At 50.1% G+C, this 16,039-nt stretch overlaps 1 protein-coding gene across 5 annotated transcripts in view; it reads right to left on the reverse strand.

Moving 5' to 3' along the window:
• Positions 1 to 154: 154 nt before the first annotated feature.
• The window catches only part of LOC311340143 (uncharacterized protein), a 25,918-nt gene continuing 10,033 nt past the window's right edge, over positions 155 to 16,039 (reverse strand). For 2 of the 5 annotated variants that reach the window (XM_084465009.1, XM_084465012.1), the window contains 22 exons: positions 15,994 to 16,039; positions 15,069 to 15,413; positions 14,504 to 14,794; positions 12,812 to 13,069; positions 11,142 to 11,516; positions 10,366 to 10,716; positions 9,628 to 10,023; positions 9,318 to 9,356; positions 8,660 to 8,792; positions 8,157 to 8,314; positions 7,096 to 7,783; positions 6,069 to 6,857; positions 5,447 to 5,645; positions 5,281 to 5,306; positions 4,923 to 5,036; positions 4,565 to 4,657; positions 4,245 to 4,452; positions 3,687 to 3,786; positions 2,602 to 2,676; positions 2,334 to 2,442; positions 2,026 to 2,128; positions 155 to 1,551 (listed from right to left, as the gene is read on the reverse strand). The exon at positions 15,994 to 16,039 is cut by the window's right edge and continues 266 nt beyond it. In XM_084465009.1, coding sequence (XP_084321135.1) covers positions 1,526 to 1,551; positions 2,026 to 2,128; positions 2,334 to 2,442; positions 2,602 to 2,676; positions 3,687 to 3,786; positions 4,245 to 4,452; positions 4,565 to 4,657; positions 4,923 to 5,036; positions 5,281 to 5,306; positions 5,447 to 5,645; positions 6,069 to 6,857; positions 7,096 to 7,783; positions 8,157 to 8,314; positions 8,660 to 8,792; positions 9,318 to 9,356; positions 9,628 to 10,023; positions 10,366 to 10,716; positions 11,142 to 11,516; positions 12,812 to 13,069; positions 14,504 to 14,794; positions 15,069 to 15,413; positions 15,994 to 16,039 — 4,922 coding nt within the window. In that variant the 3' untranslated portion in view covers positions 155 to 1,525. The remainder of the gene's footprint in view (positions 1,552 to 2,025; positions 2,129 to 2,333; positions 2,443 to 2,601; positions 2,677 to 3,686; positions 3,787 to 4,244; positions 4,453 to 4,564; positions 4,658 to 4,922; positions 5,037 to 5,280; positions 5,307 to 5,446; positions 5,646 to 6,068; positions 6,858 to 7,095; positions 7,784 to 8,156; positions 8,315 to 8,659; positions 8,793 to 9,317; positions 9,357 to 9,627; positions 10,024 to 10,365; positions 10,717 to 11,141; positions 11,517 to 12,811; positions 13,070 to 14,503; positions 14,795 to 15,068; positions 15,414 to 15,993) is intronic. The other 3 variants (XM_084465010.1, XM_084465011.1, XM_084465013.1) reach the window with 3 other exon arrangements.

A 16,039-nucleotide genomic window follows, 5' to 3' on the forward strand; every position in this document is an offset into this window, starting at 1 on the left:
CACGTCGTCTCAATGTTTTACTTTCAAAAAACATTCATTATCACTGGAAGTATCTAACAAAGGACAGTTGAATGAAACGGCAGAGAATTTTAATTTCACAATTTTATTGACAAACATACACTTGCTATAAAAGACAATGAACTGAACATGTGGTGTGAGATAGACTTCAGCGCTGATGAACAGAGCGGAGCGTCAATAACGTGGTGTTAAGCTCTTCTGATAACGTGTGTTCAGGTTAAAGGCAATAGCGCGGGAAGTAGAGGGCAAAAGGTACATTCAAACCACGAGGAGGCAGCGTTCGTGAAGAGAGGAAGAGGGAGGAACTACCGTAACTAACTATTGATGAGGGATGGGGAAGGTTGGGGAAGCAGCAAATAACTTTTTCTCATTGGTTAGGAGGGTGAAAAATATTTTTTGCTGGTATGGAACTGTGCTTCAAGTCAAAACAGCATGTTTGCAGACACACTAACACTCACACACAGATACACAATAACATACACATTCATTCACTGTGCCTGACCCAGAGATCTGCGTAAGTACAAAACTATCTTCTCATACGTTCTCTCTCCTTACTTATAACTTAAGGCACTGAGTCTGATGCAATCAAGCTATCGCAAAGAAAAAACACATCATCAAACATGAGGGAAATAATGTAAAATATCAAATAACATTAAATGTTGCAATAGCATGCATTCTGATTAAAAAATAAGAAACACTCTAATGTCAGATCACAAGTCACACGATTTGGAGATTGGCTTCCCTAAACTTCAAAATGTTGACGCACAACAAGAGAGGAACACCAAAGGTCAAAGTGCCACTGGGGATAAGAATATATACGAGCAAAACCTACCTTACGTAATCCAGGCGATACTCTGATAAAAACAATCCAACCCAGGTATTTATGTTCTTCGTTCATGCAAAGCAGTCAACACAAAACCAAAATAAAGCAAAACTAAACGAGAAGATGTGAGTAAGGCATTGTAAATGTTCAGGCTACAATAAGCTTTCGAACCCAAGTCGGGGTTACTATGCTGTCAGATAGCCATGGTGTATAGCGGACATACCAAGGGCTTAATGCATTCCCTGGGCAAATGTCCATGTGTCCATGACTGTGCTTCTATATGGATGTGCAAGGACCTAATGGCACTCGAGTCGTTTCTTCATTGATAGATCCATATATATCTATATATGTTTTATTAAAAAATATTCCAGTTCTCTCTCCTTCCTAACTTACTGTCAAAGACAAAATGAAACTAATATTATTGTATATAATCATTAATGAATTAATACCTAATTGTATCTAAAAAAGAACACAAATGTCCGTGTGGACATATGCATATCAATCCAACCGCCAATAGCATTGATTACATCGTTTGGGCGGTTCACGTGATCACAAATCAATACACATGACATCTTGTTTATTAGTCCCGCCTGGATATCCTGTTCTACTGGGAAACGGGTCACATGGCAGAGGTCAGAATATCTCTCTGTCTGTCAGTGACGGAGGGAGGGTTGGTCATGGTCCTCATAGTGTTGTTGGCTGGCCTCCACCTGCAGCAATACAAACAGTGTTCAATAACTTGTGCATGTATAGAGGGCGAAGGAGGTTATGGAAGTGTGTGTATGTGTGTGTGTGTTTGTGTGTTTGTGTGTGTGTGTGTGTGTGTGTGTGTGTGTGCGTGTGTGTGTGCGTGTGTGCGTGCGTGCGTGCGTGCGTGTGCGTGTGTGTGTGTGTGTGTGCATGTGTCTGCATGTTTGCATGTTTATGTGTAGTACTAGTATGTGTGTGTGTCTGGGGTCTGTGCTTACATGAGTAGTTTTTAGTGTGTGTCTGTGTGTGTGTACGTGTGTAGTGTGTGTACGTGTGTAGTATGTGTGTGTGTGTGTGTGTGTGTGTGTGTGTGTGTGTGTGTGTGTGTGTGTACATGAGAACTACGTGTGTGTGTGTGTGTGTGTGTGTGTGTGTGTGTGCACGTGTAGTATGTGTGTGTATGTGTGTATGAGTAAAACATGTGTTTGTCTCACCACGAGTGGCGATGTAGCATTCATTACAGGTCAGATGTCCATTACGGATCCGGACATCGGTCCCAGTGCTGGTGTCCCCCATCTGGCCACTGCACACGCCACACTGGGGAAGTGAATATGTTACTTTCTTCATTTAGTGCCTTCACTGCACGTTGGTTTGTGTTATATTGGCCTTAACTTATAACCCCTTATCAAGATTTTCACGTGATGTAGGTCCGAACCTTGCTTCAGAATCAAAAAACTGGGACATGTTTAAATGATTGCTTGATTATGGTTGTGTGTGTGTGTGTGTGTGTGTGTGTGTGTACCTTGAAACACGGCAAGTGAAAGAACAGTCCCATGGTGTCAATGATCATGGCCGCTCCTTTCCCCAGAGGCTGAGAACATCCAGAGCACAGCCTCTTCCCACTCACACATCTACACACACACACACACACACACACACACACACACACACACACACACAAGAATTGCTATGTTATTCAGGGTAACTAAACCTCAATCATACTGAAGATTGAAGAAAAATGTGTGTGTGTGTGTGTGTGTGTGTGTGTGTGTGTATGTGTGTGTGGTTACCTGCTGGGTGAAGGAGGCTGTGAGGAGGAAGATGGAGGCTGCTGTGATCCGGCCACTGTGTTGTCAGAGCCTGACCTGTGGTCCAAAACACAGAACCCACACGATTAACGCAGGACTAGGGTTGTCCTCACATACGATTTTGCACATCGGTAGTCTAATCTGATTCACCAGGTCAGACCCATTGACGACTGATCGTCAAATCATATATGATACTTTTTTTAAATATATATATGCTGCTCAATAATGCCTGATTTGTTTTAACTTTTGCTTGGTTGAAATGCTTCGCAAATATCAGTTGGCTGATCAGGTGTCCCAGAGCTGTCTGTAGGCGATGCCCGTCGCCTCCGCTAAATGACGGCCTGCCTCCACCAACATATTCCCTTTTCCTAATATGAAGACAATGTGCTCGACCGTACATATCATCTGCATACAATTTGACTGAAAATATAGGCTTTCAAATATATTGGCCTCATGTACTATCATATAGACTCAAAAAATATACCGTAACTAATATAACGCATATATGAAATCTAACAGTGGCTGGTCTCGTTCTGTCTGATTACGCACGGTATTCACATCCGATGAAGACAAAACCTGTATTGATAGAGAGACTAAAAATCTAATTTAAAATACATTGGAAGGATGCATTTCAGAGTCTAGAAAAGAGGTGGCCCCAATCAATTTAGCAGAACCGCTAAAATGCTCCACCAAGTACTGACGCGAGTCGAGAATCACACTGAGAACCATTTTCAGCAGTGCGAGTGGTATGATATGACAGCTGCTGTTGACACAGTTTGTGTTACTTTTTTCAGCTAATCTTGAATAGTTTCAAAATGCTGCCAAACTGTTTACCCGCCGCAACGTTTCAAAGCAATGTTGAATCTATTAAAATATTAAAAGATCTAAGTTACCGGGTCGCCCCCACACTGAACTCGCCTTGATTGATCTAATGCTTACTCATGATGTTGCATTACACACACACACACACACACACACACACACACACACACACATACACATACACATACACATACACATACACAAACACACACACACACACACACACACACACACACACACTCTACCTCTTGACCGTGTTGGCCTGAATGAGCTGGGAGTTGCGGTCCAAGGAAGAAGTCTTCCAAAGGTCGTGTTTCCTCAACGCCTCGCTGTCCTGAGAAGACTCTGCAAGCAAAGGTCATAAAATGAACTTTTGACTGTTTCCTGTTTAGTGTAGCAGTTTACTGATCTCTCACACACTGTGAACGGCACAGTTTAATCATTTGTCTGCGTTTATATATTTGTGTGCACTCAATTTCATGGGCGCAAATGGAGCACACCTAATTAAAGCAGGCCTAACACATTACAGTACACATTTTTGTTTATTTTATCTTCTATTTAGTATGATGGACCAAGCCACCGAATTGCCTCCTTAACTCTCTTATTTTATCCATAAATCATCACACTACACACACACACACATACACAATTATGCAAACACCACCCTGCCTCCATACTACCCCAACCTGCCTCCATACTACACCATCCTGCCTCCACACACCACTGTACACCATCAAATCCACACCATCCAATCGACATCACCACATATGCATCATCAAATCTCCACCATCAGATCTACTGACCCTGGAAGAAATGGAGCTTCGATTTGTGCTGATCTTCATTGGTGGCGGTGGGTCTCTGGACGTAGGGCTCTGCGGGCGCCGCCCTCCCCAGGGTCTGATGGTTGGGCTGGGCCGGTCTGGAGCTCTCCTCCTCCGGACCCGGGTGGGGCTGCTTGGCCAGGCCAGAAGGATTCAGGGGCGTTGCAGTTTCATCCAGAATCCTCCTTTCCTGGAAGAGGAGAAACGTAGCAGATCCCCTGTGAATACAGGTGTGTGTGTGTGTGTGTGTGGGTGTGAGTCTATGCACACGTGTGTGCGTGGGTGCTTCTTCTGCGCCGTACCTCTTCGTTGTGTCTCCTCTCCTCCTCCTCCACCTCTTTCTGAGCTCTTTCCCACTCCCCCTTCAGTTTCTCTTGCTCTTTCTGGTACTGCTCCTGCATAGAGGCGTGATACCAGTTAATACACCCACACAAACACACACACACACACAAACCATGTACATTATATATAGCACCACACACACTTTGTCTGACACACACCCACTCACACTCTCTCTCTCTCTCTGTCTCTCTCTCTCTCCCTCTCTCTCTCTCTCTCTCTCACAGTCTCTCGGTGGTTCCAGGTCAGCCTTTTTCTCGGCCATCTGCTCGTGACATGCACCAGGCCATGCGTGTTCACAGCCCACTTCCCAGCGTCTACCTGAAGGAGGCGCTCCTGCTCCCGCTGCCACCTCTCCTGCCGCTTGCGCTCCTCATTGGGGTCCCAGACCCAGTGATTAACACGCTTAGCCAAGTTCAACATGGGGGTCTCAATCTACCCATGCCCAGCCGAGACAACCACACACACAGAGACACAGACACACACGCACACACACAGGTAAACAAGGACGAAGCACAGTAGGAAAGAAGAAGAGGAAGGAAAAGACAGATGGATAAGAGAGAGAGAGAGGGAGAGAGACACTGCAAGTGACTAGGGCAACAGGACGGGAAGGGTCAGGTCAAGAAGGACATGATGGAAAACAAATATATAGAGAGAGTTTTACTGAGGATCGACTTACAGTTGAGCTGCTCTCTTGGATGCCCTCTGTTGGATCATGGGAAAATACACACAAACGCCAAATTATTTGACTGTAAAATAATATATATATATATAAAAAATAAACACTTCTTTTGAATACAATTGTTGTCAATAAAAACAGAGCATTTAAGGAGATTCCTTTGTACCTGTTATAGTTGGAGAATACATCTGCCCGTTGGTGGGTAATGGTGATATTGGGGATAATGAGGATAATGGTGATAAGGGTGATATTGGTGTAAATGGTGATAATGGTGTTAATGGTAATGACGAAAATAATGGTAGGACAGATGGTGCAGGCTCTTTCTCTTCTGCAGATGAGTCGAATCGCTCCGTGGTGCCATTGACCTGGATTAACAACAAAGAAACGCACAAACCGTAAAAAACAATTGGTAAACTAAATACATTAAATGAATAAATGATTAGTGTGTGATATGCAGATGCATTATTAATAGGGCTGTAGAAATTTAGCTTCTGATACAAACAAAAGTAATAGATAGGCAATTGTTTTAGCTCTCAGTCTTTATCTCATTTACACAGGCAAACGAACCACGCACACACACACACACACACACACACACACACACACACACACATATATATTTAAATGCTGGCAGTCGTAATGTTCTTCTGAATGCCATTGCCAGAGAAGATGTCATTATCTAACCAAATAAACCCTCAAACTAAATCCATTGTTTCCTGTATAGCTCATCCTCAAGGCTTAAAACCTCTTTAAAATTGTTTATGTATCTATAGGTCCCCTCCACCTACCGGTCCATCGGTATCGGTCTCCACAGCGATTGGCTCCACTACGGTCTGTGTGAGCTCCGTCACAATAGTGGTGGTGATGACGCAGTTTCTTCCTCCAATCAGAGCACTCATGGCTGACCCGGAACGGGAGGCTGGGCTCTCCGTTGTCGGCTGGTCTGAACCGGTTCTCTGGCTGTCTGCTGCTGTCTGCTCTGAAGCAGGGTCTTCATTCTCCTTATTGGGGGACTGTGGGGGAGAGAAGGAGGAGGCAAGTTCCTCCTTCTCCTTATGGGGGGACTGTGTGGGAGAGAAGGAGGCAGGCTTCTCCATCTCCTGCTTTGGGGACTGTGGAGGAGAGAAGGAGGGGACAGCATCCTCCATTTCCTGCTTTGGGGACGTTGGGGGAGAGAAGGAGGAGACAGGTTCCTCCTTCTCCTGCTTTGGGGACGTTGGAGGAGAGAGGGAGGCGACAGGTTCCTCCTTCTCCTGCTTTGGGGACTGTGGGGGAGAGAAGGAGGAGACAGGTTCCTTATTTTCCTCTTGTGACAGAAGAGGTGTAGAGGAGGGAGCAAGCTCCGTATTCTCCTCTGCGGAGGCTGGAGGAGAGACGGAGGCAGGCTTCTCTTTCTCCTTCTTTGGGGACTGCGGAGGAGAGATGGAGGCAGGCTCCTCCTTTTTCTCCTCTGTGGAGTGTACAAGTGAGACGCAGGAAGCAGGATTCTCCTTGAGAGGAGAGGTGGAGGAGGCAGGGGTGGACGTCAATTTTGAATCCTCTTTCATGTTTCCATTCACGCGCACAAGGCCGTCCAACTAAAAAGGAGAGAAAGAAGATGTAAAAGTCAAGTGAGTGAGTAAGTACGTCAGTCAGTCAGTAGGTAGGAAGCTAACTAACTAACTGAGTAAGTCAGTAACTAAGCACTACACAAGAAACAGAAAGCATGCATGACTACGCAGTGTACTAGTAAACCTTCGACAATAACTCTTTAACCCTTTTCTACAAAAAGTAATGCACACCTCACGTGAACCAATCAGCAGGCCCCATTCTTACCAGAACGGACTTGCGAGCGCCGTAGCTGTTCCCGGGAAGGCAGTAGGGTTTGGCTGTGAGCAGGGGCACGGGTTTGGACGGCGGGTAGGGCGTAGGGGAGACGTGGGGGACGCGTACGGTCTGTGCGGACTCTTGATCTTCCCTCTCCAGGTGAGGCTGGTACACTTTGGTTTGCGTTGGCGAAGCCTTGCCGGCGCCCGGCGGTGCGTGCGGCGGCGTCACCCTGGGCTCTACCTGGGGCGGCTGATGCGCTCGCGGTTCTGAAGGCGCCGGTCGCGGCGGCAGAGACGGTCGCGACCGACCGGCGGGACCGGTCGTGGACCCCGGTGGGGTCGTCGACGACCGGACCTCCGGGACTCCCTTCTCCCCTTCGTTCTCCTGGGGTTCTCCTTTCGGGCGCTGCTCCGGCATCTGAGCGGGTTCCGGTCGGTGCGGAGGTTCTGATGTCTCTGGAGGAGGAGGAGGAGGGTGTGCGCTCTGTGGCGGGAGGTGGTGCTCCTGGTCCTGCTGGTCGGGGTCTGCGGGCGCGGTGGTGGTGTTTGGGGAGGTGGATCTGGGGAGCTTCAGGCTGTCCAGAGTGGCGTCGCTGATGGTGAAGCGGAGGGCGTAGCGCTGCAGCACCATGGCCGCCTCCTCGGGGGTCTGGGCTCTCCTGTAGGCCTCACACAGGTCCATCTCCCGCTTCTCCCTGGAGACACGGGGGGGTGGTGGTGAGGACAACATCAGAGAAGGAGGTAGAATAACGTCATGAGCAAGAGGAAGCATTAGCTAGGATGAGTGAGTTACAATAATTGTCTTTCAATAGACTTTCAATTTTGACACAACTAACTTAACTTTTATTCAAGCCCTCTGGGTAAATCTTGTAAAACATATAAAAATGATAGAAATACTTAAAACATAAATTAATTATGATTGATAAATCAAAGTGCTTGGCTCACCCAGCCCTCAAACAAGGTCAGTGTCCCTGTGAACACTTTATAATCCCGGGATTAAAAAAAGCCCCTCTAATGGTGGCGACAAACCCGTGGGTGTAATGTCCTTCAACACTGTTCTGTCCTTACTTCTCCTCCACAATCTCCTTGTAGGTCTTGATGCTTTTCCGCTTGCCGCTGTCCACCCCGTTCTCCTTCATCCTCTTCTCGATCCTCTTCCTCTCCTCCTCCTTCTTGATCAGCTCCTGAGAGGCGCTGCGCCGGCGGTTCTTCCAGCGAGCCAGATTCTAGCGTCGAGACGGACGTGACCTTATTACTCGTCTAAAAATACTACCACAATGCCATCGGGGAGCGCAATGCATTGCATAGGTAACCTGTGATAACTAGACCTGCATGCATACATTGACTGTATAGGAGATACTCCTAACCAGAGCGACTTGGAGAGACTTCATACAGAGGTTACCCTGAGGCGGGCGTCCTGCTCGAGAACGCCTCCGGTTAAGACTGTGGACATTTGGGGATTGAAACACCCTAGCCACTACACCCTATCCCCTCCTACCTATAGACTAAGCAGGCTACAGAGGGACGCTACGGGCCTCGCTCTCTCCCCACATCCCGGGGGGGTGCCTTACGTCCTGCCAGCCGTCGTCCTCCTCCTCGAAGTTGTGCATCTGCTCGTGGGTCCGCTCGAAGCGGGACTGGTTCAGCGGCGCCACGGGCCCCGCGTCCTCCTCCTCCGTCGGCATGTCGCTCATACTCACGCTCCTACGGGAGGGGTGGGGGGGGACACAGGTGGTGGTGCAGTGAACGTGGTTAGGATGCAGCGTACTGTGTGTAAGACGGAGCGGTCTCAAGCGTCTTTCACCTCTGTGCCGGGTTCTACTTTCCAGGATGAACTGGCTCTACGAAGCAGGGGAATAACTACGGCTACTCCCAGCACATGCGGGCTGTTTGACCTTTTGTTTTGATGGAGACAACCCGGGTGATCAGAACGGTGAAGGGGTAAGACGGACAAACAGTCACACACACACCAGCTGTGTGCTGCAGCCGGTAACACGATCTCAGCTCGATAACTGCCGTGTGTAAGGACATGCTGTAGCCGGTTTGTCGCAACTTGCAAATAGGTGAACAACACAAAAACATACATGGAAGTAATGCCTAGCTGTGAACCAAAAACAACATGGGGGTGATACATATGACATGTGTATGATCACATATGCATATTGTCCATGCACACCTAAATGCACCAACGGCCATGCTTCTGTGTTCCCATGCCACAGTGAGACTTACTCTTTGTCATCAGACCTATAAGCAACCCGTCGACTCGTCCTAAAAATAACAACAGACAAAGGTAAACGGGAGTGTAACAGGATTGTGTGTGTGTGTGTGTGTGTGTGTGTGTGTGCGTGTGTGTATTCCAGAGAGAGGGAAACGTGTGTCTCATAAGTCATCAAATGCTGTCATACAATCCCAGGAACGCGGTTCAGCAGAATGCTACGGCTAAGGAATACCATTGGCACCAGGCCTGAGGACGGGGACAGCAAACTCGATGCCCACGGCCGCATGCAATGACTGCGCACATTCTCGCTGTTCATCTCACATCATCGGGGGCAGATCATCGTCCTCCATCCACTGCGCTTTGCGGGGTTCCCCCCCATCACTACGCATCTCCACGGCCCCTCTTTCCTCCTCCGTCCCCTCGGTCGACCCCACCTCCGCCCCAGAGCTCTGCCTGCCCCCCGGGGGCCCCGCGCCCGGAGGGGCCCCAGCAGGCGGGCCGGCCGGAGGGGTGGCGGTTTGAAGGGGGACGGCGGTGGAGATATCAGCGAGCGTCTTGTCTCCTTCTCGACGTCTCTCTTTCTGTTCCTGCACCTCTTTCTCCTCCTGCTCCTCCTCCTCCTCCTCCTCCTCCTCCTCCCCGGCCCGTGTGTGCAGTCGGCCGGGGGCTTTCTGGGGAGGTATGATTGGATCTTCTACCGACTCAGCAGCCATTCTGCTGAGAGAGCGCCGGAGTTAACAAGTAGCCGGTTACCAGGGGCAACAGCAGCAGAGACCGGGAGACTGGGACACGAGCAAAAACCATAAAACAACAAGCCGAGATCCCACCGCATCTCATTAACCGTGCGAGTTAAGGTGGAACCGGATCGTGAATATCCAGATTAGTTCACCAACCGAGACTAGGCTACATCAAACAGCAAGCCCCAGGATTCTGTTCCACAACAACAATCAAGCAACCGATTAACCACTTTCTTCTGTGTTAGTCCATACTGTGTGCATGCCATCCCGTACGTCCCGTTGGAAGCACAAACCAAGCGTACGAGACCGATGACGAAAATACCTGTCTCTGTTTTTCTTCTCTGCTATTTTCAGTCTGCTCTGCAGAAGATGATTTGACACAGGCAAAGGCGGGGCGACGTTTCTATGAACAGCTGATCCGGGCACCGGCAAGAATCGATTGACCGGCACTTTTTTCCCGGTGGCGGCAGTTTGTTTGTTAAACGCTCGGGTCCTCCTCGCCATCATGTCGTCCTTCTCCGGGTCGGGGAGCGCCGCCCCCTCCTGCTCCTCCTCGTCCTCGTCGTCACTACGAGGGGGCGGCCGGACGACGGCTTGGTCCGGTGCCCACTGTGGAGGCGTTTCCGCGGGAACCCGGATGCTCTCCTGCGGCACCTCTCTCACGGGGAAGCCTCTTGATATAGAGACATGACGGTTCATGATGAGAAAGACGAAATGTCTAAATGTCTTAGTGACCCCCCCCGCCCTCCCCGACACACACACACACACACACACACACACTGTTAGGGTTAGATCAGCGTTTCTTAAACTTTGGCTGGGGACCCAAAATGGCCAATGTAGCGGCCTGACGATGCATAAAACAGAAAGCAACAAAGCGCTGATCACAGCGTTACTTCAACTATGGATCGGGACCGGCAGAGCTATTCGAAAAAACAGCGGTGATTCAATAGGTCATTCTCTAGTGCCCTATGAGACCCCTGAGTGCCAGAGTCCGGTTCGGGTCCAACAGACTCTTAAACGATGAATTAGTTCAAAGGTCAACAACCCCAGTGGTTAGACGGCCCCTCCGACGGCGGCGCAACACACACAGGAGCCCACCTGGGGTCGGCCCTCCTCTCCCACTCGGCCCGCACCGCCCTCCTGCCCCGCGGCACCGCGTCCGTCTGCACCTCCTCCTGCGGGCTGCGCTTGGACGCCGGCAGGGGCAGGAAGTGGTTGTACGGGGCGGCGCGCCGGTTGAACGCCCCCGTCCTCCGGGCCAGCATGTCGTCCTTCTGCAGGTTGGGCGTCCTCTCCTCCTCCTCCTCCTCCTCTTCATCGTCGTCTTCCTCAGCAGCCTCTTGCGCGGCCTTTGCGTACCGAGCAAAGCGCTCGTGCGTCTCGGCCGCGGTGGGCGTGGCCTCGGGGGTCCGGGGTGGGGGGTCGGAGGCGGCGGGGGGCGGAGTTTGCGTGGGGTCGGGTCCGTTGACCTGGCTGAGAGGTCATCATAAAAAGCCGTGATCATCGATCCAATAGCCGAACCCCCCGGGGGCCCCTGGTCCCTGGGGGGGTCATGCGTGTGGCACACACGTGCAAGTAGGCGCACATATGGTGGTGGAGTCACAAATGCTGGCCCGCTATTGGCTTAGAAGGACAGTGAACAAAAGAGCTGCTGGGCAAAATTAGGTTATGAGGTCAAATATTCAAATTTTGATACGCATGTACAGGATGGATTTATCAAAGAGTCATCAAACTGAAAGGGTCCTGTGTGTGTGTGTGTGTGCGTGTGTGTGTGTGCGTGTGTGTGTGTGTGTGTGTGTGTGTGCGTGTGTGTGTGCATGTGTGTGTGTGTCATGGAGATTAAAACAAATCTGCAATATTCAGTTTAAGGTAGAGCCACACCCACCCTGTTCAATGGAATAGTCTGGGAACCAGACAAATCTGCGCGCTCATGTTGTATTTACTCTAGCAGATGGTCTGGCCCCCCTGCCGTTCAGACTGATTTCCAGCCGACCTAGTCGGGCCAATCACAGTAGTTGATATAAAACGGTGTGGGTTTAATACTTTGACTAGATAAACAAAATGGCTGCTACTGAGGTGGAACACTGACTGTTGAATGCTCTATTGCGAAAGTATTAAACGAACCAGACGGTATATATTACTCTAAAAATCAAGTATTTTAGAGCTTTTGTTGATAAGACAGTTGGTTTCACCCTACTTCCAAAGTAAAAGTTCAGTCTATACACAACGCAGTCTATACGAACGGTTTAGAAATAAGCTGAAATCTAACAAAGCGCTTCGTCACACATTTGGCTGCTCTGATTAGTTGTAGTTTGTCTATCCATCGGGCTCCAGAGGCTGGTTGGTCTGCGCCTGTAGAGAGCGCCCTTTGGAAATCCAAAATGAACTGAGAGGTTCCAGATTCATACGCATTTGCAAATCGGTCTGGTGATGTCAGGCAAAACTAATACAACTAATCAAACTAATACAACTCATTGTAACAATTAAAATGTTATTCAAGAAAAACGAATGTACTTGCCCTATCCTGATTCCTCAAAGCACAAGTACATTCATTAAAATAAACGGTACATTACAAATGTACAAATGTACAAATGAATGGTATTCAACAAATCAAATGCACATGCATTGATCTACTCTACATCTCTTACATATACAGTACGGAAACAGATGTGATCAAATGTACATATTCAGCGTATTACCTGTGATATATATATATTAAAAAAGACAGTGAGGGGGAGGTGTCCCCCCGTGTCTACGGTCGTCCGTACCTGCGTTCCCCCTCCCTTAGCCGGGAGGCCAGGTCAATAGTAGGCATAGCAACGGTTGCCTTGGCGAGAAGCCGCCTAAGCATGTCTGACTGTTCCCCTTCCCTGGGCGTGAGCGCTCCACTGGGCTGCATGATCTCAGTCACTCCACCAAAGGTCACCACTTTGCTAGGGCCGCGTCCGGCCCGGGCAGAGCCGAGGAGGGGGCCGTCCGCCTGGCCGCCGCGACAAGCCCCGCACACCGGCGCCGGGCCGGGCTCACTGCTCATTTACATCCACACCAGAGGCATTCCCCCGTCGTACACAGGCGTAAAGGTTACACACGCACGCACGCACGCACACACACACACACACAAACATCAACCACACTCACTCACACACACATTTGACACAGACCCATACACACGTCAACCACCATGCGCGCACAAATGCAAATACAAATTCAAATACAACTCCAACAACACATACAAATCCAATGACACACACACTTACAAAACACACACACACACACACACGCACACACACAAACACACACATACACACCACAATCGGCCCAGAAGGAAAAAGTGTAGGAGCAAAAGGACAATAGAGAGAATGGAAAGGACATCATGAGCGACCAGAGACAAAAACAGACAGAGTTTGAATGATTGATAACAAATGACTGGTGAAAGAATGAGTGATGGAAAAGAGAAGACATGAGGTATGAATGGAGAGAAGAGGAGAAGAGAGTGGTCTGTTTCAGGGAATCATCAGGACACAAACACTCACACACACGTACACACGCACACACACACACGTACACATGCACACACACACACACACACACATACACTCATCAGGACAATGCTATGTCTTCCACTAAACACACATACATTAGGTAATGCAGTTTCTCTGGTAGTGCAACGGCTGCCATGGCAATGCCAAAAAAAAACCTGTTCTACTTTATCTGATGACATCAAGAACAAAAGCCACTAGAGAGTCCTCAGCCAAACGTCTCCTCTCTTTGTGTGAGCAAAGCACACAGACACACACACACACACACACACACACACACACACACACACACACACACACACTCACAAACATACAACCTTCAACACTTGCAAACGCCTCATGAGGTCTGCCAGCACGAACCGGTAAGGACATGACCCATATGGCAGAGCGTCTTAGTAAACTACAGATGTAAGCTAACTACATGTTATGTCGTCACTATAAAGATATGACATGGTGAGCTACGTAAACAAAGCACAAATAGTAGCTATGCTAATCAGTTTAGTGCTTAATCTAAAAGAATAATGATTGCTTTTAATAACAATGACACGCATACTTATACTTACAAAGACACACACAGCCAAACTGTGCCTCTCTTTGTGTGAGCAGTGCACACACACACACACACACACACACACACACACACACACACACACACACACACACACACACACACACATACACACGCACGCGTGCGCACACACACACAGACACAAACAAAGCAATTAATTTAATCTAAACTGGCACACTGGGTGATTCAGGTCAAACTTGGTGTAACATTGAGCTGCTATGGGTACAATATGTTTGTGTGGGTGTGTGTGGAAGAGAGAGAGAGAGAGAGAGAGAGACAGAGAGACAGAGAGACAGAGAGAGAGAAAGAGGGCGTGAGAAAAGCCAAACAAGAGTATGGGGGGGGGGGGGCACCTTGGTTCAGCCATTCTGAGTCTCTCCCACTTCTGCTTGTCGGCCTGGCTCATCGAGGCAGACCCGAAGCTCATTGGTCCCTCCCTAGGGGGGCGGGGCTTCGCCAGCGCTCGCCTCCGAGCCAGGTCGTCCTTCACCTTATTGGGCACCGCCGCGACTCCTCCCGTCCCCCCCTGCTCCTCGTCCTCCTCGTCCTCCCCTCCCCCGGCCCGAGGGTTGGGGCTCAGGAAGGGGTTGTCTTTGCGGGTGATGATGTCAGAGACCGCCGCCGCCGCCGCCGCCGCCCTCTCGCTGGTCGCAGCGGAAGTGAGCGGCAAAACAGTGCCCACACACAGATCACAGATCAAACCCCCACAGACACACGCACACACACACGCACACACGCACGCGCACACACACACACGCACGCGCGCGTAACCACATCCAAATAGAAGACAGGTGGGAAGAAAAAAAAAAGAAGAGAGAGAAATGTTGTGCAGGGCGGTGAAGGGGGACTGAATGAAAAGCGGGTGGAAGAGGGCGGCGTGCCGGGAGTCTGCGGCGAGTGAGTCACTCTGGGGCGTACCTGGGCTCCTTCTCCTGCAAAGCATGCTGGGAGGCCCGCCGGATGCCCTCCCAGCGCTCGCGGTCCCTGCTGCTGCAGACGGGCGCCGGCAAGAACTGGTGCGCCCTGGGGGCGGCGGCGGCCGCGCGAGGGGCCCGCCGCGACGCCAGGTCGTCCTTGCGCACGTCGGGAAGCTTCTTCTTGCGGGCGTCCTCCTCCTCGCCGCCGTCGCCGTCGGACGAGGAGGACGCGTCCCACGTGGCCCTGTGATTGGTCAGGAAGTCGTTGTCCCGCCGCAGGATGATGTCGGGGGAGGGAGCCCGGTCGTCCCGCCGCTCCTCCTCCTCCTCGGAGGGTTCTTGGAGCCTTGATGTTTGAGATCGTGATTTGGTTTCGGTGTTCTTTTGAGCGGTGCTTGAAAACGATCCAGTCCGGTTGCCAGGCACCGTGCAGAGGGTTAGGCGGGACAGCGGGTGAGGTGAGTTGAGGGTGAGGTGAGTTGAGGGCGAGGTGAGGGGCGATGCAGCACGAACAAACCAACACGATTAAGAGATTCCGAGGGGGTTCATGTCCCGGTAGCCCCAATGTCGCGAGGACGGCACTCGAAGGGTTTCGAGGCGAGCGAAGCGTTCAACACATGCACCACGATGCGGTCACTGCACCGTCACTGAGCCAATCTCCACAAAGAGAAAACCATTCTCTGAGAACAACAGACTTAAAGCTAGAAGGAGATTTTGCAAATAAATCTCATAGGTCAGGTGATCATGGTTGCTCAAGCCGCGAACAATAACTGGTACCATCTGGTCAACGTGCAACGAGCAACGCGCACCACCAAAGCAACAATCTGTGCTGTTAGAACCTCCAAAAACCCAAACTGTTAGGACACGCAGTGATCACAACACTCCAACCCATACTCCACATCCGTCTCACGCCTTGGGGCCCTGACCTGCTGTAGCGAACGGCCGCGGGGAGGACCTTAATCCCGGCCTTCT

Source organism: Micromesistius poutassou (assembly GCF_964030765.1).
Source record: "Micromesistius poutassou genome assembly, chromosome: 3".
NCBI lineage: Eukaryota > Metazoa > Chordata > Actinopteri > Gadiformes > Gadidae > Micromesistius > Micromesistius poutassou.